The following is a 23037-nucleotide window of genomic DNA, read 5'->3' as shown; positions in this document are numbered from 1 at the left end:
TGCTCCCACAGGTGGTCGGGCTGGTGACCAGGAAGGACCTCGCCAGGTACCGGCTTGGGAAGGGGGGCCTAGAGGAGCTCTCTCTGGCCCAGACGTGAGGCCCTGGCCCCGGCACCTCCCCCGGGGTGCCTGCCTCGCTCCCCAGGCAGCGGCGGATCCAGCATCCTCCAGACCTCGGGGACAGCCCAGCCAGCGTGTGACACATGTGGTCTCTTCGTGTTCTCAGTGCTCCCCTCCCCCCCCCCCGACCTCATTCCCTCACCCTCCAAGATTTCACACGCCAGCCTCCTGTTTCCTGACTTCGAGGAGTCAGTTTGTAGAACTGCTGTTCTCTTTCTGAGAGACCGCGAGTGTGCGTATGTATCTGCATGTGTGTGCACGTGTGACAGCTCGCAGGCTGGGCCCTGTGGGTCTGAGTACTGCAGCTCACAGGACGGGCCCATTGCCTGGAAGCAGTGCACCCTAAGCTCCGCCAGCTGGAGGCCTGGGCGACTCGAGGCTGCAGCAGAGGCCTCTGGTCCTGTCTCTCTCAGCCCTCAGCTCAGTTTGCAGCCGTGAGATTTGGGGTCTGGGCGGAAACACAAGCTGGACTCATGAAGGCGAGGGCTCGGGGGAGCAGGACCACCTGGAGAGCAGACCCTGGAGCCGCACTCCCAGACACCAGTGCACCCTAAGACACACCCACTTGGTGCAGTGGGCTCTGAGCCGGGGTCTGGGCCAAAGGGGAGAGCTGAGACCTTCCTGTGGGCCCGGATCCCCAAGTCCAGCCATGCCTCTATCACAGCACCCATGTGGACGGCACAGGGAAAGCGGGTCTTCTCAGCACACGGGGGCCCCACGGGCCACTGAGGACCCCCAGCCCCGAGAGATGTTCTGGGGCAGCTCTGCTTCCAGTGTTGGGGGCAGGTTGTTTCTAGGATGAGCTGGCAAGCCCAGAGCAGGGATGCACCCCTCCCAGGCTGGGCAGTGCCAGATTTGGGATCCTATGTCCCCAGTGCCCCATGGGACTTTTTTCCTAAAGCGACTCACGTCCCCAGCCCACTTCTGTGATGAGGTCCGTGGATGCCTTTGTGGTAGGTTGGTGGGCGCTCCACCTGGGTTTTAGCCCCTTTCAAGGGGATGGGGCCTTGAAAGGCCTCTTCCTGGCAGGGGAGCCCTCCATGGGGGCACAGGGGTCTAAGTGTGGGGATCTGAATGGGAGAAATAAAGGAATTGTACCCAGACAACCGGTGCCAGCTTCTTGTTCCCACCCAGCGTGGACCACGGTCCAGTTTCCCAGGATTCACAGGCCCACTGGGGGGCGGGGCAACCCAGGATGCGGCCCTCCTTCATGTGTGGTGCAGGTGGGCAGTGCCCCAGCGGGGACACCCCTGAGGGAGATGCAGGCGAGAGGCTCAGACACCCACAGGTGGGGAAGCACCTGGGGCCGCCCCACACCCATGGGAGGGAGGCCCCTGGCCACTGCATCCTTGTCCACATTGCTCCTGGGGCTGCTGCAGAGCCCTCGGGGAAGGCACTCTTTCCCTCCCCTTGCATCCTGGCCACCATCCTTGTCTGCAAGCTCAGGTGCACCCAAAACACGGGCCGCTCCGTCAGCACGCAGCCCTGCCTCACCCCTGCCCTGCTGGGCTCCAAGGTGTGTGGTGTGGCTGCGGGGCGTCGGGTTTCCTGGGCAAGGGGTTGCCTGTGAGACACTGACCTTGTCACAGGGAAGCCCCCCAACAGCCCTCGTGGGCGGGTCTGGGCAACAGTAGAGAGCAGGGCCACCTGGGCGGGGTGAGGCACCTGAGTGTCAGTGCTGGCCTGAAGCAAGACAGCCCACGGCGCACCCGGCTTCAGGACCAGGCGTGGGGAGAGCGCAGGCACTGTGTTCTCAGCTGCTCAGGTGTTGGTTATGTGTTGAGGGGGTGATATTTTAGGACTGGGTTAAATAAAGCAGACTGCTAAAATTCACTCCACCTGTCTCTCTCGCTGAGGTTGCTCAAATCACCAGTGCAGCTGCTCTGTGGCCGGCACCCTCTCTCGGTGGCTCTGCTCACGCCATGTCCCCCTGTGGCACCCTGTGCCCTCGGCCTGGTTGCTGGGCTGGCTGTGTTCAGCAGGTCCTGGGCTCCAGCCTTCCTGCTTGGGTTCTCTGACCAGAGGGCCAGTGATTGCTCCTGGGCCTCCCTCCCTTCCTGCCCAGGCCAGGGGGCTCCTGCCCGTGACAGGCCAGCAGCCACCCCTGCTGGCTGGCCAAGTGGTGCCCGCTCAGATCCTTCCAAAAATGGGCAGTTGGGGAGGCCTTGACGGAATGGGAAAGCTGAGGGCTCAGGTTCCACCGGCAGTTGGGCCGTGAAGTCAGGAGGTTCTGGTGAGAAAAAGAAGTTTCCAGAAGAGCGCCCGCTGCCCTGCCTACCTTGGTTTTGTCTTGGAAGGAGAGATGTGAGGGCAGAGCTACCACTTCACACCTCACGTGCTCCCCCTGGATCCCAGAGCCTTCAGCTCTGACTTTTCCTGCCTCCCTCTGCCCTCCCCTACCCCCTCCCCCAACTGCCCTGGGGTCCAGCTGTGGGCAGCCGTGGGGTGCTAGGCCCAGGGCTTCTTGGCAACGGCCAAAACCACAGGCAGGGCTGTCGGTAAAGCTATATCCGGTGAGTTGAGGCGGAGCTGGGAGGACCACCAGGCAAGAGCCTGCACGAGGGTCTGGGCCACGTGGGACGGCTTTGCTTCCTGACCCCCAGCTCTCCTCAGACTCCAGGCGCTCCATCTGGAGCTGGCCAGGCAGGCACTGTCCCATTCCTGCTGCCCAATGCTGTGTCCTAAGGTGGGGCCCTGGACCTTTCTGAGCCTGAGCTTCCTACATAGACAGTGAGAGCTGGGCCTCGCTGTGGGACCCAGCGGGATGAGCCACGGTGAGCTCAGTGGGCGCACTCAGCAAGGTTTTGGGTCCCTGTTACCCTGGGCTCCATTTGCGAGCATCTCCCCCCGTTGGCTCTAAAGGCAAACCCCAAGGTACCTTCTTACAGAGCCGGCAGGCAGCAACCCCTCATCAGGGACCTCGCCACCCTCCCAGCCGGGCTCCATCACCCCGGAGGACCTGGAGCTCCTCCTGGAGGAAGGGCTGGCCAGCTCCGAGCCCTTGAGTCTGGAAGAGATCTCGGAGAGATATGAGTCAATTTGCCTGCCTTCCACCGCTTCGGTCACAGAGCAGGACACCCCCAAGCGCTGGAAGCAGCTGGAGCAGTGGTGAGCCCCTTGGGGACCAGGGGCGGGGGAGCCACGTAGTCAGTGCCCCGCATATGCAGCCGACACAGCCCGTTCCTCACCCCACCAGGGTGGCCGACCTGCAGGCCGAGGTGGTGTTGCTGCGGGGACACAAGGCCTGCTGCGAGCACACCACGCTGAGCCTGCTGCGGGAGCTGCTGCAGGTGCACGCCTGCTTGCAGCTGCAGGACTCAGAGCTGAAGAGGCTGCAGCAGGCGGCTCAGGCCCCCGAGAAGGAGGCTCTCCAGGTGGGACGCGTCGGCTGGGAGGCGGCATCCCCGGGTGTCAGGGCAGCTGTTTCCTGGACCCTGAGCCCCACTCAGCCCCTGCTGCTCAGGCCAGGGCCTCGGGTCCCACTCCGTGGGCCCCCGTGTCCGTGCTGGTCGAGCTGGGAGGGCCTCTGGCCTGCACTCAGCTCACCCCTCCACCTTGCAGTTCCCCAGCCTGCAGAACCAGAACCAGATGCAGACCCTGAACAAGAGGTACCCCTGCACCCTTGGAGCAGGCTTAACAGGAGGGAGAGGGGCTTTGGGGAAGCAGGGGCTGCTGCCAGGCCAGCCTGGGCATCAGCCCCTGGCTTTTGTTGCCTCCAATTTGGTATCTTGCTCAGGTAAGCAAACACATCCATGGCCCAACTCCAGAAGGTCAGGTTGCTGGAGCCCGGCAGGCTGTGGAGCCTGGGAAAGGGGCAGAAGGCTTGCTGCTGGGCCCCTTGGCTGAACCCCCACCCCAAAGGCTGCCCAGCCTGCTCCTGGCTGCCAGGAGGTGGCAGGGCAGGCCCCAGGCAGAAGCAGTTCTTGTGTGCCAGGCTGGTGGAGGTCCGGGAGGCCCTGACCCAGATCAGGAGGAAGCAGGCGCTCCAGGACTCTGAGCGGAAGGGCGCCGAGCAGGAGGCCAGCCTTAGGTGGGCCCCTCAGGAAGCTGTATCTGGACCCGCCGAGGGGTCGTGTGGGAGTCCTCAAGGAGGGCAGGTGACCCTCCAGCCCAGGGTCCCCACCCCCTCCCCTTCCCCGTCAGTCATGCTCACGGGGAGCCTAGCTCTCTCTGTCCCAGGTGGGGACACAGAGTGGGATTCTGGCCTCTCTGTGTGTTTACCCGGGCAGGGTTGGACCTCCTGCTAGGTCAGCCTGGGCCTCCCGGATGCAGGCCTGGCCTGAAAAGGATTTGGTGTCCAGGGCCCCACCAGCCTCCCTGAGGCTCCCCATCAGGCCTCTGGCCGACTGGGCTGCTGTGACCTGCAGCCGTTGCCCCTAGGTTGTCTGAGCTGACCGAGAAGCTGAAGCAGGAGGAAAGGGACCGGGAGGTGACCTGTGGGGCCCTGCAGAAGAGCCAGGAGGAGGCCAGCCAGAGGGTGGACCATGAGGTGGCCAGGATGCAGGTACCCAGGAGGCCAGGGGCAGGCCCAGGCAGGGCTCTGGCATCAGCAGCCAGCAAGCTGCCAGCAAGACGGTCTGTGCAGGAGACCCCCAACTCTCCCCATCCCACATCTTCTCCACTGCTGGGGTCTTCCTTCACCCCAGCTCTCCTTTTGGCTCCGTTCACGTGTTTGGACCTGGTGGCCGACCCCCAAGTCCTACACTGTCCACTACAGTGGCCATTGGCCACGGGTGGCTCTGTATGTTGCAATTTAAAACTCAGTTCCTTGGTCACACGAGCCACATCGCAGTGCTCTGTGGCTACCTGTGGCTGGTGGCTGCCGATTTGGCTGTGCTGAGGTGGAGTGCGTCCTCCATCACAGCAAGTCCATCATTAGCACGAGTGCCATCGCAGCCACTGCTCCCCTTCCCCATGTGATCAGCACCCAGATCAAGAAATAGAATCTCATAGCCTGAGGCCCCTTCCTTGGCCATTTCCAGCTTCAATGCTTCCCTCCGTGCAAAGTGGAAGTCCCTTCCTGAAGACACGTCTTCCGGTGGCCCTGCTCCAGGGCTGGTGCGTGTGGCCTAGAAGGTGGGGCAGGGGCCAGGGTGGGGTGCCTCTGGACCCAGCCTCTTCAGCTCTGCAAATAGAGACCAGGGACTGTGCCACGTCCCCAGCTGCTGCCCTCATAGCTCAGCTGCCCAGCTCCATGCATGCCCCTCCCGCTGCCCTGTGGGAAGCTGGTGCCTTGGCTCCATCGAGAGGCAGAGGCCCAGGCAACATCAGGGCCCGGGATCCCCGATGCCTGGCTGGCCCGCATCTCCCCAAGTGCGCCCTGGGGCTGGGGTCAGCGCCCTGCCACTGCTGCCTGGTTTTGTGAATAAAGTTTTATCGGCACATGGCCATTCGTTTACTGTTGCCCACGGCTGCTTTTGCACTGGAACCACAAAGCTGAGGGGTTATGACAGAGATCCTGTGGCGCATAAACGCCAAACCTCTGCCTTCCGGTTCTTCACAGAAACAGCCGAGCCCTGCTCCGGGTCACCCTGCGTGGGGCAGGGAGGCTGGTGGGGGCTAAGGGCACACCTGCTCTGGGCTGTGGGCAGCCCTCCCGGCCCTAGAAGGACTTGTGGCCATGGAGAGGGTGCCTCGTGCCTGTGGGCCTAGACCCCCATCTCCTGCATCCAGACCCTTGTTGCAGCAGGAAAGGAGCTGATGGAGGGAGAAGAGAGAAGGGGTCCCACCCTGGGCCTGGAGGGCGAGGGCAGACAGTGTGTGTGTGCACACGTGTGAACGGGGATGTGCACACGTGCATGAGTGTGTGTTCATGTGTGAGCATGTGCTCACATGTATACTCAGCCTCCTTGCCCGGGGCTCCTGGCAGGGGTATGATCCGATGGCTGCTCTGCCGCCTCCTCTGGTGGGATCTGGCAGTCACTGTGAGGACCATGTGTGTCCTGGGCCCGTGGAGCGTGGCCTTCAGACCCTTCACAGCCCTTGCGCCTGGCTCTCTGGGACATATGGCCCTTGCCTGCCCTGCCTTCCTTCCTGAGGAGGGTGTGACGGGCCCACCCCTGCAGGGCACACGGGACCAGGGTCCCCTCTGACAGAGATGGTTGGGCAGGAGAACAGCAAGTCCCTGATGACACTGTGGGTATGGGGATGGGCGAGGGGGACACCCATGGGGAGGTGCACGGTGACCATGTGGCCCCCACTCCACAGGCCCAGATGACCAAGCTCAGGGAGGAGATGAGCCTCCGCTTTCTCAGGAGGGAGGCCAAGCTATGCAGCTTCCTGCAGAAGAGCTTTCTGGCCCTGGAGAAGGTAGGTGCCTGCCGACGGCAGGGCAACCAGTCCCCCTCTCCCCAGCTCACGGCGGGCGGGGTCTCCCCGCAGAGGATGAAGGCCTCAGAGAGCGCACGGCTGCGGGCGGAGAGCAGCCTGCGGAAGGAGCTGGAGAGCAAGTGGCAGCAACTCCGGGAGCTGGACGCAGAGCGCACGCGGGCCCTGCAGGGGCAGAGGCAGGTGGGTGGCATGGCGGGCACTGGCACGGGCGGGGCCCCGGCTGGAGCTGGGCAGGTCTCAGGCTGCCTCTGTCCGGCAGCAGGAAGAGTGCCACCTCCTGGAGCAGTGTCGGGGCCTGGACAAGGCTGTGGTCCAGCTGACCGAGTTCGTGCGTCAGAACCAAGCATCGCTGAGCCATGTCCTGCTGGCCGAGCAGAAGGCCTGGTGGGTGTCCGAGCGGGGCCTCAGGCGGGGCAGGTGAGAACAGCCCTGCTCCCCTGACCCCAACGTCCTGAGCCTGGCTCGAGGCCCAGTGGGGTGCCCTGGGGCAGAGAAGCTGCCCTTTAGTGGGGGGCTCCCATCCCTCCCCGAGCCTGTCCCTCGCGGGGGAGCTCTGAGTGGCAGTGGTGGACACAGCCCCGTCTTGGTGGTCCCTGTGATGACCCTCATCCTCTCCCTGGGGGCACCTGTAAGGTTCTGAAGCCAGGAGCCGGGCTCGCTGCCCTGGCCCAATGCCAAGGGGTGGGCCAGCCTTGGCTGAGGGACAGTCTCTCTCAGTGGCACCCACCCCCAGGGATGCTAAGGGGCAGTTGGAGAACAGCCGGGCCGGGGAGCTGGCTACCTACCTGCAGGAGAGCCTGGAGGCCATGCAGCTGGCCAGCGAGCTGGCCCAGCAGGAGATGCACAGTGCCCTGGAGCTGGTGAGGCGGCAGGGCCAGGGCCGGGCCCGCAGGGTTCCCCGCCTATGCAGGCAGTACACTCAGCCCGGCCTCCCACAGCTCCGAGAGAAGAACCAGGCCCTGGAGGTGTCCGTGGCTGAGCTGGTCAGGCAGGTGAAGGACATGAGTGACCACTTCCTGGCCCTGAGCTGGAGGCTGGACCTGCAGGAGCAGACGCTGAGCCTGAGGCTGTGCGAGGTGAGTGCACAGAGCAGCCCGGGGAAGGTGCACCTAGATGGGAGGGGTCCTGCTGCCCCTCAGGGCGGCGGGTCCCAACCCACCCAACAGCTGTCCACAAGGCCCAGGGCCCCAACCACACGGGGTCTCCACTGAGTGACCAGCAAAGCAGCCTACACCTTTGGGTTCTTTTTGCTCTTTTTCTAACAGCTTTATTGAGGTTCAGTGCACACACCAGACAATTCCCCCTTTCAAAGTGTGTACTTCCGTGGTTCTTTGTGTATTCAGAGTCGTACAGCCACCACCACAATCACTTTTAGAACTTTTCCATCCCCCCAAAAGGAAACCCCGTGCATTAGAGGTCACAACCCCCTCTCCCAGCCCCTGGCAAACACTGGTCTGCTTTCCGTCTCTCTGGATTTGCCTGTGCTGGACATTTCGTATAAATGGAATCAAATGCTCTGTGGCCTTTTGTGAGCTTCTCTCGCTGAACGTTCCGTGTTTGAGGTTCATCCACTTTGTGGCATGTGTCAGTGCTCCTTTCCTTTTTATGGCTGTCACATTTCACCGTGTGGATGGACCATAGCTTATCCATTTGTCAGCTGATGGACACTGAGCTGGTGTCCTTCTGATGCCCTTAGTGCTGCCGTGAACACAGGTATACACCCTTTGGCAGCGGGGCTGGGTCCCCCATCCTGTGCGTGTAGGCCAGCTGCCTGTTCTCTGTCGCTGCCGACTCACAGGCAGCTGGGTCTGGCTCAGGGGAGGGAGTGAAGCCAGGCCTTCTTAGGGATGTGGCTCTGCTCAGCCTGGTGGCCCTGCCTGGGAGGACTGGGGCACCCAGACTGTGCCGGGCCAGGCCACCCAGGCTGTGTCCGGTCAGTGTGGACATGCTCCGAGTTGAGGTGGGGGCCCTGTGCCCTCCAGGAGCTCTGCTGCATGGGTCTGGCCATCTCGGGTCTGACTATGGCTCCAGTGGGGCCAGTCTGTCTGCCTGTCCACCCTCCCTCTCTGGGCGGGTTCCAGCCCTCACTGGTGTCCGTGCCCCAGGTACAGAGTGAGTGGGGAGTTGCAGAGCAGCGATGGCAGGAAGGCCTGGCCCGGTGTCGAGAGGAGGCCGAGGCGCATCTACGGGAGGTGCAGCAGAGAGTGGACATCCTGCCCCAGCAGGTGGGTGAGGGCTGGGGTGGCCTCCCCCTCCCCGCTGTGCCCACCCTGAGCCGCCCACCGGCTCCGCATTTTAGATAGAGGCCATCGCCGACAGGTGCATCCTACACAAGAGTGACTCAGACCTCAAGATCTCCACCGAGGCCAAAGCCAGGTGAGGCCCCCGGCTCCCTGTCACAGCCTGGCAGGACCTTCAGGGACTGGGCTGGTCCCACCACAGGAGGGCACAGCCATCTCAGAATGACCCTGCTGCTTCACAGGGCTTCCTGACAGTGGTCCATCCTCCCCAAGCCCCTGCACCTGTGGCAGCCCGGACCCCTCCCCACCCCAGGCCTGGCCCAGATTTGGGCTTGGCCCCGCTTTGGGCTTGGCCCCTGCTGGGGGCAGCCTTTCACTCTGTCACCTGCTGGGGACCCCCCAGTGCCCACTGGCGGGGCGGCAGTGCCAAGCACCCTATGCTCTGCCCAGGGCCTCCTCCCTCCAGCTGCCCCATCCCCCAGATGCCCCCCAGAGCCCGGCAGCCCCGGCCTCCTGTGCTCACAGAGAGTTCGAGGGCGAGGCCGTGAGGCAGGAGCTGGCTGCTCTGCTGTCCTCTGTGCAGCTGCTCAGAGAGGGCAACCCCGGGCGGAAGATCGCCGAGATCCAGGGCAAGCTGGCCACGGTACCCCTGGGCCCCTGGGCCTGGCACACTGGGCGGGGGGCGGTTGGGGGCTGGCTCAGACAGGGGCAGACCTCCCCCAACCCAGGGAGGCTCAGATGCAGGACACCCCCCTGGGAGTGTGGGGGGCGAGGCTCATGGAACCAGCCGTCCTGCTGGGTGGCTCTGCACATATCAGCCTCTGGAAGTACCAAGTTGGGGCTCCTGTCTGGAGCCCCCAGATGCTGAGGTGCATCAGCAGTCAGTGAAAAGAGCAGCCCTGAGTTCTGGCCGGGTCCCCCCTCGTCATCGGGCTGAGTGATGCGGCCGGCTCCCACTGAGGGGTGAGGACCCATGTGTTGCAGGCCGGCTCCTGCCACGAGTGATTAGGGCGGGGGCCGCCCCCAGGTCTGCAGACTTCCTGCGTCTGTGCCCACGAATGGGGGCTGTGTTTAGTTTCAGAACCAAATGATGAAGTTGGAAAGCAGCATCCAGGACAACAAGACCATCCAGAATCTCAAGTTTAATACAGAAACCAAGCGGGTGAGAGGTGGCTCCTGAACTGGGCCCTGGCCGTGCCCCCGCCCCCCCACCCAAGCTCCAGGGCTTACCAGGCCCTGTGGGTGGGCCGCCTTTCTCTCTGCAGAGCCTGACTCCCAGCTGCCCTCACCACCCCCAGCCTGGCCACCCCCTAGCTTTTCGGTCTGCCCAGCCGTCTGTCTGCGTGTCTGGCCCAATCAGAGTTTCCGGGCAGATAAGGCCCAGCCTAGCCCGGTGGGAGATAAATCCCGTTGGCTGTCCCGCCCCTCTGGTCTGATTCCTGCATCCACAGCGCACAGAGGAGATGGCCACTCTGCGGTCAAGCGTGATGCACCTGTGGAGCGAGGAGGGCCCCTGGGCCCTGACGCTAGGCAGCAGGAGGGTCCTCATGTCCCTGGTGAGGCAGCAGTTCTTCATCAAGGACGTGGCCCCTGATGAGGTGGTCCCCGTGAACCACTGGGGCGTGTATCAGGCCGTGAGGTGGGCAGCGGGGAGCCGCCTTCCAGAGCCCCCTCCAGGCCCGGGTTCGGGGCTGGGCGGACCCCAAGGGCAGTGGGCGGAGGCAGGGTCCGGGCCGTGAGCCGTGTCTCTGGGCAGGTGGCTGCAGTGGAAAGCGGTCCTCATGAAGCTGGTGGCCCGGCGGAGGCCGAGGGCGGTCTGGGAGAAGCCCCTCGGCTAGAAGCCCGACCACTAGCTCTCGTCCCTGCCCCTTTCCCAGAAATAAACATGCCCGCCCCACGCCTGTCAGAGGCTGGAGTTCCCTCCAGGGGTTCAGGAGGCCCTGGGCAGGGGAGTGGCCAAGAGGACCTTCCCTAGACTCCCAGAACCCCTGCTCCTGTCCTGGCTGCTGAGCCCCAGGCCCCACCGCTCCCCAGGGCCTCCCACCCGCAGGCACTGCGGCCCAAGCCCCACCCGGAGCCAACAGCGCGTTAGCTTGGCCACTCAGACGGTGACCCCCTTCCTGCCCCTCCAAGAAAGCCCTCACCCCCATGGTAGCTGGCCCTGCCACCTGCCGCGGGTGCCACGAGGAGGGGCCACCCTGGGGCCAGCTGGGCGGGCAGTGTGGAGGGCTGCCCTTCACCACTGACTGGAAATTTGGGGGGTGGTCCTTGAGGAAATGTGGCTTGCCCACTGCCAGCGTGTAGACGCCCTGAGCCCACTGCCTCCAAGGGGCTGCAGCTCCTGCCCCATCCTCCCTCCTGTGGGCAGAGCTCTTGGGTGGCCCCTGCCCATTCCCTGCCCTGGCCTGGGAAGTCCCTACCTGAGCTGATTTGTCCTCTGGTGGCTGCCCTGATTGGAGGTCCCCGAGGGCTCCTTTCAGGACAAGGACAGCAATAAGGAGAGTCCGGACCCTTGTTGCCCTCAGCTCACCCCCACTGATCCTTGCTCAATCGCTAGGCCTCGGCCAGTTGCACCCCCTCCAGGGCCTGGCCCCCCCAGCCCAGCAACTCGGGGCCGGCCTCTGCCGACCAGCTGGCCAGCAGGTCGCTGAAGTCAGGCGTGCCGGGGTGCAGCAGACCCAGGGGGCTGGGTGCCGGCTCCTTCCAGAAGGAGGGGGGAAGCTTCCTTTGGGTCATGGGGGTGATGTGGCCATACTTCTTCTCCAGCCTGAGTCGGCGGCCGGCCGCAGCCCTGGGCCCCGAGTACTGCCGCAGCCCGTAGTCGAAGAGCTCGGCCAGGGGTCCCAGCGGCTGCGGCCCTTCCCCACCGAGGCCCGGCCCGCACGCCTGCCCCTCAGGGGCCCCAGGGGAGCAGACCCTGGGCTCAGTGGCCTCGTTGTCTTCTGGGGCCTCGCCCTGGGCCAGGCGCACCAGGTTGGCGCAGGAGAGCTCCCTGGCTGAGCTGCTGGCCGTGTGGACATCAGCGTAGATGTCGCAGGTGTCGGGGTCCTGCCCCCGGTCCTTGTGGCCAAAGTACCGCTGGATGTCGCCACTGATGAGCTCGGAGAACCGCAGGAGCTGCAGCGGCGTCTCTGGGCCACTGGGGTCTAGAGGGGCCACTTCTGGGGCCCAACCTGAGCTCTGGGGGGCCGGGCTGTGGCCCTCTGGCCCCTCGACTTCCAGCTCCTCTTCCGCATCCTCCTCCTCTTCCTCCTCCTCCTCAGAAGTGTCTAGGGGCTCCGGGTCTGAGGGCAGGAAGGGCCCGTGGGACGGCAGAGGCAGCCGGAAGTCACAGAGAGGCCAGATCACGCCCGCGGCCATCTCTCCGCCGAGCTTCTGGGGGCTCTCGGGCAGTGGGCGCTAGCTGGGGAGGGCGGCAGAGAGGGGACAGGTTAGCGGTCAGGGCCCACAGCCCTCCTAGGGGAATAGTCACTGCAGGCTTGGGGCGGGCACTGAGCTCAGAGGCAGATGACATTTGGAGAGACGGAGGTGGTGGGCACTGTGGGCGGGGGGGCGTGGCAGGGGTGAGCTGCAGGGTGCAGGCCTCAGTCACCCGCCAGAGGAGGGTACATCCTGTCCTGTAGGGAGGGTGGCTGACAGTGCTGTTGGAATAGTGACTCGGAGAGAGAGAAGCAGGGCAGGTGGGAAGGGAGCCAGCCCAGGGGCTGGGCTTCGGGCAGGTTTGGGGCCTGGAGAGCAGAGCCCTCGTCCCAGCTCAGGGTCGCTGTAGCTCTTGATAAACAGGCTTGTTGATGTAGAGTCTGCCCAGGTGCAGGGTGGTGGGGGACTCCCTTGGCACGCCCCCTCCCTGAGTGTCTGTGGTTGGCAGGGTACCCATGCTGAGCCCGGGAGCCGGGCCTGGCTGCCTCGACCTGGGTGCTCTGTCCCTTGCAGTTTTGGGGGCTTCAGAGGCTTCAGGGGCTGTGAGAGTGAGCTCTGGGGGTCTTCGGGGGAGGGCAGAGCCATTTCTCTGTCCCCACAGTCGCAGGCTTCCCCGTGCTCCCTGTCGGGGGTGGGGGGCGGTGGTGAGGTCACCTCTAGCATCTCTAACCTGGGGATGGGTCGGGGGGCTGGCAGGACCGGGGAGGGGGTGGGATTAGGGGAGCTGATTGTGAATGTGGGAGGCCGCCCCCAGAACAGGGACCCAGCTCCTCCACTGCAGGGAGGCAGGTGCGCCAGCCCTTGGACCAGGAGGCCTTCTAGCGGGAGCCCTGGGCAAGGGGGAGGAAGAAAGGGAAGGGGGGTTAGAGAGAAGGGGGGGCTCCCAGCTTCAGGAAACCACTCCCCATGTGGGGGGAGGGGAGGGAAGTCCACAGGCCGCCCTCAGAGTCAGGGGGGCCTCTCAGACCTCCCCCTCCTCCCTCCCATCACGCTCTGCAGTTCTAGGGCCCTTCTTCTCTGTTGGGGTGAACAGTGGCCCCAGCGTTGGGCGTGGGCATGGCCGCTGGTGGGGAACCAAGACTCAGGTGCCCTCCTTTCCCTGGCCGTCCCACCTCGATGACCCAGCTCCGCTCAGCCCTGCTGTTGACCCCTCCCCGTGGGTGGGTGGTCCCCAAAGACCACCAGGGCAGAGGAACCCACAGCCTTCCCAGGACCTCCACCACCAGCACCCTCCCGCCCGCCGCCCAGCCTGGCTCCTACCTGCCGAGGCCTGCAGCTCCCGCTGGGCAGGCCCACCTCCACCTGGGCTCAAGCATTTATAGCCAAGCTCTGTGGCTGGCCGGGCTGGCAAATATTTGGTGACTGCATTGTCATCGCAGACTGGGCAAATAGAGCCCGTTTGCTTTAGCGCCCGGCAACCAGGGCCCCGCTGGGGGAAGCCTCAGCCTGCCCGGGGGACCGTGGAGTGTTTGCTGCTCGCCCAGCTGGCTCACACCCGGGGCCGAGGACCCTTATCTCCGCCGCTGATTGGGGCCCCGACCAAGCCTTGTCAAATAGGCGGAAAATTAAATTTCATGCTATTTTGACTCCTGGAGTAGCCTTCTCTAGAGGACATCCTGCTTCTGCAGTGCTCTGGGTGAACAGGCTCTGGGCCAGCAGCAGGACCTGGGAAGCCCCAGGAGGGCCAGGGACCACCAGCCAGGGCCCAGGTGGTGGGTTTATGCAGGTGGGGACCCCGGAGCCCCTGCCCAGCCCCCTCCTGCCACTTCCCACTGTTCCAGAGCTGCAGGTGCATTTGCAACAAACCCCATTGAATCACTGCTCCCCCAAGGGCTTCGTCCCCACGTCCAGGCTGAGGTGACACCTCCCTTCTCTGGCTTCTTTTTTAGCTCCTGTGCCTTCCCCTAAGGGGCTTAGTGGCCCCTCCAGCCCCGTGGGTCCTGCCCGGGGGCATCCTCACTGTGGTTACCACCCATCATTACAGCCCCTTCACCATGAGTCCCAGGAGTCCAGTCCAAGTTTCCCCGTCCCCGGAAACCGACCTCGGCCACAGCCACAGTTCTGTCCTGATACCCTGAGGTCTGATGACACTTGCCAGGTCCTGGTTGTGGGTCGGCCCTGCCCCAGCCTTAGCCAGCCTCTCTCTGACAGCCAAGACCTGGGGGAGGCTGGGGGTTGGGGTCCCCGGTGGCTCCCCAGGACTGCTGGGACCCCAGAATCCCTCTCTGCCCAGATACGGCCCCTGCCCCTCTGCCAGCCCAGGGAGCGCCCACCATGACCTGCCCAGGACCCAGGGCTGGACCTCAGCAGCTGTCCTGGCTGTAGCTGCAGTGCCCACTGCTGCCTATCGGGAACAGCCAGGGCCGGGGTCTGGGAAGGGGCTGGAGACCGGCCGGGCTGGGGTCAGCCCCGCAAGGTGGGGCCTCAGGGGCCCGAGGGAAGTGCTGGGCACAGGGGCCGGGCTGAGGAAGGCGAGACGCAGCCCTGTCATGGAGAAGGTCCTGGCCTTTGTGGCCAGAGGGGGGGCCTTCACGAAGGAGGTGGTTTGCAGGTGCTGATGGGGCAGGTGCTCACCCAGCCAAGCCGGGGGAAGTACAGGTGTTCCAGCAGAGGGGACAGCCTGGAAAGGAACCAGATCGCAAGGAGCTGGCACCCCTGTGGTCGGCTGAGTGATGGCCCCAAAGATGTCCACACCCTGATCCCTGGGAATTGCGTTGTCACCCCACTTGGCAAAGGGACCCAGTGGAGGTGACTGAGGTAAGGACCCTGAGATGGGAGATGGCCCTGGATTATCCAGTGGGCTTGTGTGTCACAGAGGGAAGCAGGAGGGTCTGAGTGGGGGTGGGGGCAGTTGTGGCGATGGAAGCAGAGGGTCACTGCTGGCTTTGAAGGTGGAGGGGCTGCAAGCCAAGGAATGGAGCAGCCTCTAAAATCGGGAAAACAAGGAGATTCTCCCCTGGAGCCTTCGGGGCGCAACCCTGCGGACACCTTGATTTGAGGCCAGGGAAGCCCACTTGGGACCTCGGTCCTCCAGGACTGCACAACAAATCAGTGTTGTTTTAAGCCACTCAGTTTGTGCTCCCTGTTTCAGCAGCAACAGGAAGCCCAGAGCTGGAAGCGTTGGCTGGAAAGTGGGGTGGGTGGCACACAGGACCTCCTGGCCTGGCCCTGGAGCTCAGACCTTCCTCCTGTACTGGGAGCCAAGTCGGCCAGGGCCTCAGCTCTTCCCAGCATCACTGGAACCAAATCGCAGAGTGGCAGTGGGGCTTTTGCAGGAAAGAGGCCCCAGGGTGGTTTTCACCCCCCACCCCACAGGCCCACTTTTCCATCCTGGCCTCTGCCTCAGGCTCCCAGTCAGTGGAACTGGGGCTGTGGAAGGGGCTCTGGGTCCCAAGAGTGACCCAGCGAGGTGTCCATTCGTGCCAGCTGTGGGAAGACTGTCCACAGACAGCCAGACTCTTGTCCTCCGGTGGCAGAATCCCAGTGCTTTTTTCTGCCTGACCAGAGACAAGGAGGAAACCCCAGTCTAGGATGGAGAGTTCTAGAGTTCGGGAGAACCCACAGCAGTCAGGTGTTTGGGGAGAGGAACCTCAGCAGCACAGTGTGGGGTGGGCCTTTGGACACAGGAGGCCTGAGACCAGAGACTTGGGGAGGGTGCCACTGCACCAGTCCTAGCGATCAACGATGGGGCCTAACAAGGCACAGTGTGTGGAGGTGAGGGTGGGAGACAGGCATGAGAGGGACTCAAGAAGCAGATCTTGGGTCTTAATGGAATTACCCCCTTCCTTGCCCCTCCTGAGTCAGAGCCATGCTCAAGATAGACACAGGAGTCTGGTGGGTGGAGGCTGAACTCCAGCTTTTGTTACAGGTGAGGCTGGGCTGGGTTATGGCAGCCAGGGGGACCCTGGGTAGGTGGAGAGATGCACTTTCCCAGAATCACTGCCCACACATGTCCAGCCGGTATTGGGTGGCCAGCCAGTGCCAGGCCAAGTGGCATGGGTGTCCCAAGTCCCCTGTGCCCATGGGGGCTCCTGGGTGGGGCTGGGGGCTGAGGCACTCAGGCTGCCAGGCTTGGGGCCCGAGCATATGCCCTGGCATCTACTCCCAGCCAGGCCCCCATTGTGGGCAGCATGGGGCCTTCAGAGCTCTGTGCCCACCCTGCCCCCACCAGCCCCCACCCCTGCTGTCAGGCCTCAGCCCCTGGGATAAAGGCTCTGCCTTTCCGAAGGTGGTGGCCCTGCCTGTCCCCATGCACCCCATATTGATCTTCCCAGGGAAAATCAATAGCTCCAATATGTCAGCTCTCAAGTGGCGCTACAGTAAATTACTCCCGCCATCAGGCACACAAGGGCTGCAGCCTCCCTCCCATTAGTGGGACATTAGTCCTCGTGTGAGGTTTCTCTGTGTGCTTTGAGATAATGAAGCCTGAGGTGTTGGTTTATGCCTCTGGGAGGAGGGGGACCTTGGACAAGAGCGGCATCGCTGGCAGTGCTGGGCACCTGTCACCCAGTGCCCTGCCGAGACTGCTGGGGTCAGGAAGGGGAGGGCCCTGGAGACACCAGGCCACTGGCCGCATGTGGCTGTGGCTTTTCCCACTCTGGGCTCCACTGCATCAGAGGGTCAAGCAAACCACAGCATTTGGGGCTGTTGTCGCCCACCAGCCAGAGGCTGCCAGGGACACACGTGTCACTGAACAAGGTGGGTTTAAGCAAGGGAGAATTCACAGCCCGGAACGTGGGTGTCTCAGGAGGCAGGCGTTAGAAAGGGCTCTGGGTTCAGCCATTGTTGGGTGAGGGGCTCTACTCTGGGCTGTGTGCTGTCAGCAAGCAGGGTAAGTGTGACTGGGCATCTGTATCAGTCTCCAGGGGCTGCCATAACAAAGGACCACCAACTGGTGGTTTAAAACAACAGAAGTGGGGGCTTCCCTGGTGGCGCAGTGGTTGAGAATCTGCCTGCCAATGCAGGGGACACGGGTTCGAGCCCTGGTCTGGGAAGATCCCACATGCCGCGGAGCAACTAGGCCCGTGAGCCACAGCTGCTGAGCCTGCGCGTCTGGAGCCTGTGCTCCGCAACAAGAGAGGCCGCGATAGTGAGAGGCCCGCGCACCGCGATGAAGAGTGGTCCCCGCTTGCCACAACTAGAGAAAGCCCTAGCGCGGAAACGAAGACCCAACATAGCAATCAATCAATCAATCAATCAATAAATAAATCTTAAAAAAAAAAAAAAAAAAAAACAACAGAAGTTACTTTCTCACAGTTCTGGAGGCCAGAAATCTGAAACCATGAAGGCTCTGGGGGAGAATCTGTTCCAGGCCTTTCTCTTAGCTTCTGGTGTAGCCGGCAGTCCTCTGCGTTCCTTGGCTGGTGGCCGCATCACTCCAGTCTCTGCCTGCCTCTTCACATGGCCTGCTCCCCTGTGCGTCTCTGGGTCTTTTTTCCTCTTATAAGGACATCATTTAGGGCCCACCCTATCCATTATGACATAGTTTTAACTAATTACATCCACAAAGACCCTATTTCCAAATAGGGTCACGTGCTGAGGCTCCAGGGGGATAAGAATTTGGAGGGACATCATTCCACCCAGTATAGCATCTTTAATACATCTTATCCAGAAGGAGGGCAGATGAGGCAAGGCTCCAGCCATGGTTGGTAAAGGACCAGGGTCCCTCCCATCAGCCAGGAAGGGGGTATTTGGTCTTTTTTGGGCCACTTCCATGTTTTGCCTGTGTTCAGATGTGATTATAAAGGGGTCTTGAGCCACCATGGTCACGGAGAGGCCTGGTCCAACACTGATGTTCTCTGAAATTGTTTACGTCCTACAGGAGAGCCCAGCTCTGAGCACCAGGCCAGCTCCCAGAGATCAAGGCCTGCTGTCCTCCTCAGACTCTGCAGGACCCACGTCCTTTGCATCATGCCTTCACCTAGAATGGAGACCGGTGCCAGCAGGACCTGGGGACAGAGGAGACGTCCACTGGACATGTGGATTTGCTAAGTCTTTGTTGTGGGCCTGCGCTGCTCCTCCCAGACTCTGGCCTCAGAGCACCCTAGGAGCCTGATGGCAGTAAAGGAGCCCTCCACTGCCTCAGAATGGAAGGACATTTCCATGCCGTCCCCTTATCAGTCTTAACAGCTGTCCCAGGGCAGCAGAGGGCTTCCCAGGCATAGCACCAGTCCTGGAAGCAGCCTGCGAAGGACAGGAGATGCCCATTTTACAGCTGAGGAAGCAGAGGCTTGAGGGGTGCCTGTCTGAGGTGTCTTATTTCTGTCACCCATCCAAGGCAGTGGGACAGGTTTAGTGACCCTTTGGAGGCTGCCCTGCCTGGGGCTGAAGCCCTAGCCCCTGCCGTTGACCCCCAGCTCTGCACCCCCCTCTGCTGTCCCAGGGCAGCTTGTGCCCAGATGCCCTAAAACATACCAACCAGGTGGCTGCATCAGCTGCAGTCAGCAGCTCCACCCCAACCTCAGGCCTCTCTGATCTCCACCTCCTCCAGGAAGCCCTACAGGCTGCACACCAGAATGATTCTGGTCCATCCTCCTGCCCACAGTAGGTGCTCCTGGGGTTCCCTGTGGTCGAGTTGGTTTGGCAGTGATTCTGGGTGGGGTTCTGGGGTGGAACAGGTGGGGCGGGGCCCAGTGAGGAGGACGTAGGCACACAGGTGCCTCTGTTGACACAGCAGCTCTGAACACAGTCCTGGCTTTGCAGCTGAGCCACCACCAGGCGTCCAGGTTTGGGCTTCCCAGGGTGGGGAGATCTCCCAGATGCTGCTGAGCTGGGAACACCTCCAGCCCACCACCCTTGCTTAAGTGTCTCTAGACTTCCTGAGGGGTGAAGAACTGGTCCCGAGGCTGGTGCTTCTCCTGCCAGAAAGCAGGTGCAGGAGATGCTCCAGAGGCAAAGATTCTGAACCAGGAGGCAGCACATTACAGCTGCCAACTAAAAATTGTCGCTTGTCACCTGGTTCTACAAGAATGAAGTCACCTGCCACTGCAGTCACTGACCTTCAACACACCCTTAAAGGAGTTCAGGGCAGAGATCAGGAATGAGGCCCTTTGTGCTCTGGCAAAAACTGGCAGAAAAACTCTCACGTTGTGCTTTTTTTTTTTTTTTTTTCAGTCGTCACAGTTCACAAGGTGGCCTCTTAACCTGATTTTGTCACCGTCAACCCCCCCGCCCCAGCACATCCCCACATCTCCACAGAGTCTGTGATGATGCCTGGGTGCTCCTACGTGGTCTCCAGACAGGACGGCTCAGCAGAGCCAGGGCTAGTTTGCCTTGAAGGCAGAAGGTTCCAGCAGCTTCCCTATGAAGTCAACTGGGGAACCGGGTAGACAGGAAGTCCCAGGACAGCCCGAGGGTGACCCTCCCGGCCTGACTCCTGAAGGTGGATGGGAAGGTTCCCCCCGAGCAGGCTGCAGCCTCCATCCACAAAGATGATGGCGTGCTAGGCTCTGCACTGGTGGTTCCGCTGGCCTGGAGAGACTTGTCCGAGTGCCTGCTGGCTTCCCGGTGACAGCCGTGGGCGTGCCCTGCTGCGGTGGGTGAGGGATGGCGGCCCTGCAGCTGAGCAGTGCGCAGAAATGCCTGTCCCGCAGGGTGGGTGGTGTAGACGCGGCTATTCGTGCGCAACACAGAGCAACACAACGCGCCAGGGCTGGGTGAGGGTCCGCGGCCATGGGGCGGGGGACACTAGTCGAGGGGACAAGATGACTCCGTGGCTGAAAATCCAATGAAAAGAGCAAAGCGGCGTCGCGAGGCCGCGGGGAGGAGGCGTTCAGGGGCTGCTCCTGCCCGGCGGGAGGGGTGTGGAGTGTGGGCCTAGGGCACCGATCTCAGGCGAGCCCGGCCGACGGTGAGACCTGCGCTGAAGCGAGCTCGTCGGAGGACGACGCCCGCATCCCGTCCCCGCCGGCCGGCCTCAAGCCCGGCGCGGAAGCCTAGGAACCTGCCCGCTAGTTCCTCTTCGGGCCGGCAGCGAACTACATTTCCCGGCATGCCCGCGCTGCCGGCCGGGGGCGGGCCTGCGACGGAAGAGGCCGCCGGAGGACGTGAGTCATTTCCGTTGCGCGAGTGGGTCCACGTTCTGTAGTCGTGAGCGGAGGCCAGGAACCGCGCGCGGCTTCCGGCTTCGTGCGACGGAAGTGACGCGACGCTGGGCGCGGCGGCGCCGAGTGCAGAGCCGGGGTCGCGATGAATTGCGTGCTGTGTGCGCCGGCTGCTGGGTGAGCTCCGTGCGGTCTCGGCGGGACCTAGGGTGAGAGCGGCGGGAGGGCGCGCTCACCGTTCTCTCTCTTCCAGGGCCCTCCGGGTGCTGAGGCTCGTGCGCTGGCCTTTCCGAAGCCTGCATCCTCCGCCCGGTGGCCGGGCTCGTGCCCAGCCCGCGGCCGAGGGTGAGGAAGAGGATGACCCTAACCGCCCCCTTCAGTTTTCCTCCAGCAGAGCCATCCCGTTCCGCTGGACAGTGAAGCACTCCCTGGGAAGGGAGCAGCAGCGGCCCTGGTGGAGGGTGCTGCCCTTCAGCCTGTGCCTCATGGTTCTGGTCATCTGGTGCTTTTTTAGGCAGGAGACCAGCGCGGACCGGTGGTTGAGACGGATGTTGGAAGAAGAGGTACCGGAGCCCACCGATCGTTCTGAAGAGCCTGGAACTCCGGTGGCCCATGGGGCGAGAACTTAATGGGGTGCCAGCAGCGAGGGGACAGATCTCAGTCTTTAGGCTTTGACGTCGCGTTTGACCGTTTCTGTCCTGGTTACGCGCGTCCCCAGACTGAAGGACTTGGATGGCGCGCCTGGCAAAGCTGACTCGTTGAAGGCAAAGCAGAATGTCAGCAAATCGGAACCGGCTCTTTGCCTGATACTTGTTGCCATCGAATACGTCCAAAAGACTTTTCAGGTCCATAGAAAGGGTTTTGGTTGCAGCGTGTGCTGTTGGATTTGTGATGTCTTTGTACAACATTATCACGTTTCCAAAGGGATGCTGGTGACACTTGTAATCCAGTGTGATCCACTTTGCAGGTCATTTGCTTTCTGAGACAGAATAACTAGCAGAAGAGTTAAACGTTTTGTTTTACAATGTACCGTGATGTGTATAAATTGATGTTAGTTTAACAGACTAACAATAAATATTAATTTAGTAATGTGGAATTAAGCCAATGTTGTTTTGTTTTGTTTTTTTTTTTTTTGCATTTCATTTAAAAAAGGGAGCCTTCTAGTCTTTTCAGTTCCTTTGTTTGTTTGTTTGTTTTTTCCAAAATAGGAACTGAGGAAAGAAACCTAAATGTAAATTGTGGAACACTTTCTCACCTCTCTTCCAGTTTTTAATTTTAGCAAGGCAACAACTTTCTGAGTGGAATAACATTGATAAATATTTTCATGGACAACTTAGAGGCAATATTTTGGGTATGTAAATGATATGTTTTCAAGTACTGCTTAGTAGGAAACTTTCTTAATTCTGGATTAAATACAAGATGCATAAAAGGGAAGATTTTATTTACTTAAGGTTCTAGTGGAACGTTTTATCTTGGCGCATCTTTGGTGCCAAAGTTAACTGGAAATTTCTCTCACTAGGATGGTTGAAGACCACTGACTGTATGGCAGTGTACTGGCTTCTCACAAGGCCTTGGCCAAGGTCTGGCCCACCTTGGTAAACTATGCTTGTCAGGGAAGTGGTGCTAAGACAAGTATATTCATTTTTTTTAAAGATGAAGAGAACAAGATTCAGAAGGATTGACCTAATCATGGCTCAGTCTACATCGTTAGTTCCACTGGGAGCAAAGAACTAAGATGTCCTTTCTCTGACCTGGTGTGGTTGTGACCTACTTGGTTGTGAACCATTTTATTTGAGCAACAGTCATTCAAACCTGAACCCTGACTTTACTCTCACTAGCTCCTGCAGGAAAAAAAGTCAGAACTAACGAGAAGAAATTTTGTTTTAATTAAAAATAACTTTCACATGACCAAAGCAATATGATTTATCTGGAAAAATTAAACAATATAATAAGCAAAAGGTAGAGAATCAGAAACAGTAATAATCCCACCACTAGAGGTAACTGCTGTGAGTACTGTTGGGCAGAAGATGGAGAAAACTGTATTTTAAAAAATCCAAGGAAAAGAGGTTACCTAAGTCGATGGCCTCATATCTTCCGAGCTGCTGAGGGTATTTTAACGTCTGGGTACTACCCCAGCCTTTTAAGGACATTCTTCAAAAGCATGAAAAATGACAATCTTTACAGCCTGTCACAGTTCTCTTTGCTCTCTTCAAGGAGGTGCCTCTTGGGTAGGCATCTTTTCTCCCACCTCTACAGCAAAGATCCCCAAATTTCTTTATCTTGAGCCCCCAACTTCCTTTTTTAAGCTCGAGGTGGCTCTCTATACTTCTCTACTGGACTTTACAGGTTCCTCAAGCTCCTTAGGTCCAAAACAGAGTTCAGCTCTCCCCAAACCTGTTTCTTTGCTCTGTATCCCTCCCAGCTCGGGACTTTGGAAATATCCTGAACTTCTTTCTCATTCCCTGCATCCTGGCAGTCTTCAAGATCTGTTTAGTCCTCCTCCAAAGAATTCATGGGCCTTGTTTAATTCTTCTGCTTGATTTTCTTCAAAAATATCATGTTGATTTTTTGCCATTTTAATTTCCAGGTTTAAATGTAATGTTTGTAGAGGTAGTAATTCCTTTAGACAATGTGAACATATAAAGAAGGTAGTCATTCATCCCACCAGCAAGTGATGGCTTATTTTACTGTATTACTTGTGTTTAAAAAAAACCCAAAAACTTAACATGCTTGGGAACAAATGTATGGAACTGCAGTATCTTGCTTTGTTTCGCCACTTAAGTAGGAGCATTTTTCTTGTCATTAACAATTCTCAGGAAGCATTGTCATTCTCTGTGAGGTGCTCTTTAAGTTTTTGCCAAATAACTTTGATAATTATCTTTGTA

The 23037-nt window shown here is 60.6% G+C and overlaps 4 protein-coding genes across 7 annotated transcripts in view; 3 read left to right on the top strand and 1 right to left on the bottom strand.

Moving 5' to 3' along the window:
- Positions 1–1226, top strand: part of CLCN7 (chloride voltage-gated channel 7) — a 29265-nt gene extending 28039 nt beyond the window's left edge. For all 4 annotated transcript variants that reach the window (XM_068565707.1, XM_068565706.1, XM_068565705.1 and 1 more), the window contains one exon: positions 12–1226. In XM_068565707.1, coding sequence (XP_068421808.1) covers positions 12–98 — 87 coding nt within the window. In that variant the 3' untranslated portion in view covers positions 99–1226. The remainder of the gene's footprint in view (positions 1–11) is intronic.
- Positions 1227–1315: 89 nt separating this feature from the next.
- On the top strand, positions 1316–10528 carry CCDC154 (coiled-coil domain containing 154). Its single transcript, XM_068524759.1, has 18 exons — positions 1316–1636; positions 2848–2894; positions 2983–3228; positions 3317–3494; positions 3682–3728; positions 4055–4150; positions 4501–4624; positions 6328–6429; positions 6502–6630; positions 6713–6834; positions 7184–7310; positions 7389–7526; positions 8556–8675; positions 8750–8826; positions 9216–9333; positions 9766–9852; positions 10142–10329; positions 10447–10528. The coding sequence occupies exons 1-18, from the start codon at positions 1316–1318 to the stop codon at positions 10526–10528; spliced, it is 2349 nt and encodes a 782-aa protein (XP_068380860.1).
- A 715-nt stretch (positions 10529–11243) lies between these two features.
- PERCC1 (proline and glutamate rich with coiled coil 1) lies at positions 11244–12050 on the bottom strand. Its single transcript, XM_068565804.1, has one exon. It carries the CDS (start codon positions 12048–12050, stop codon positions 11244–11246), a length of 807 nt encoding a protein of 268 aa, XP_068421905.1.
- A 7808-nt stretch (positions 12051–19858) lies between these two features.
- UQCC4 (ubiquinol-cytochrome c reductase complex assembly factor 4) lies at positions 19859–21241 on the top strand. Its single transcript, XM_068566154.1, has 2 exons — positions 19859–20329; positions 20406–21241. Exons 1-2 carry the CDS (start codon positions 20298–20300, stop codon positions 20779–20781), a joined length of 408 nt encoding a protein of 135 aa, XP_068422255.1. The 5' UTR covers positions 19859–20297; the 3' UTR covers positions 20782–21241.
- Positions 21242–23037: the final 1796 nt, after the last annotated feature.

Source organism: Eschrichtius robustus, chromosome 16 (assembly GCF_028021215.1).
Source record: "Eschrichtius robustus isolate mEscRob2 chromosome 16, mEscRob2.pri, whole genome shotgun sequence".
Taxonomy (NCBI): domain Eukaryota; kingdom Metazoa; phylum Chordata; class Mammalia; order Artiodactyla; family Eschrichtiidae; genus Eschrichtius; species Eschrichtius robustus.
This window is presented reverse-complemented; position numbering and strand designations above follow the sequence as displayed.

Excerpts from the sequence above, each read along its gene's own strand:
- CCDC154 (XM_068524759.1), top strand. The coding sequence starts at position 1,316 with ATGCGGCCCTCCTTCATGTGTGGTGCAGGTGGGCAGTGCCCCAGCGGG. Across the intron at positions 6,835-7,183 it reads CTGGCCGAGCAGAAGGCCTG|GGATGCTAAGGGGCAGTTGG; the intron begins GTGGGTGTCCGA and ends ACCCACCCCCAG. Across the intron at positions 7,311-7,388 it reads TGCACAGTGCCCTGGAGCTG|CTCCGAGAGAAGAACCAGGC; the intron begins GTGAGGCGGCAG and ends GGCCTCCCACAG.
- PERCC1 (XM_068565804.1), bottom strand. The coding sequence starts at position 12,050 with ATGGCCGCGGGCGTGATCTGGCCTCTCTGTGACTTCCGGCTGCCTCTG.
- UQCC4 (XM_068566154.1), top strand. The coding sequence starts at position 20,298 with ATGAATTGCGTGCTGTGTGCGCCGGCTGCTGG. Across the intron at positions 20,330-20,405 it reads CTGTGTGCGCCGGCTGCTGG|GGCCCTCCGGGTGCTGAGGC; the intron begins GTGAGCTCCGTG and ends TCTCTCTTCCAG.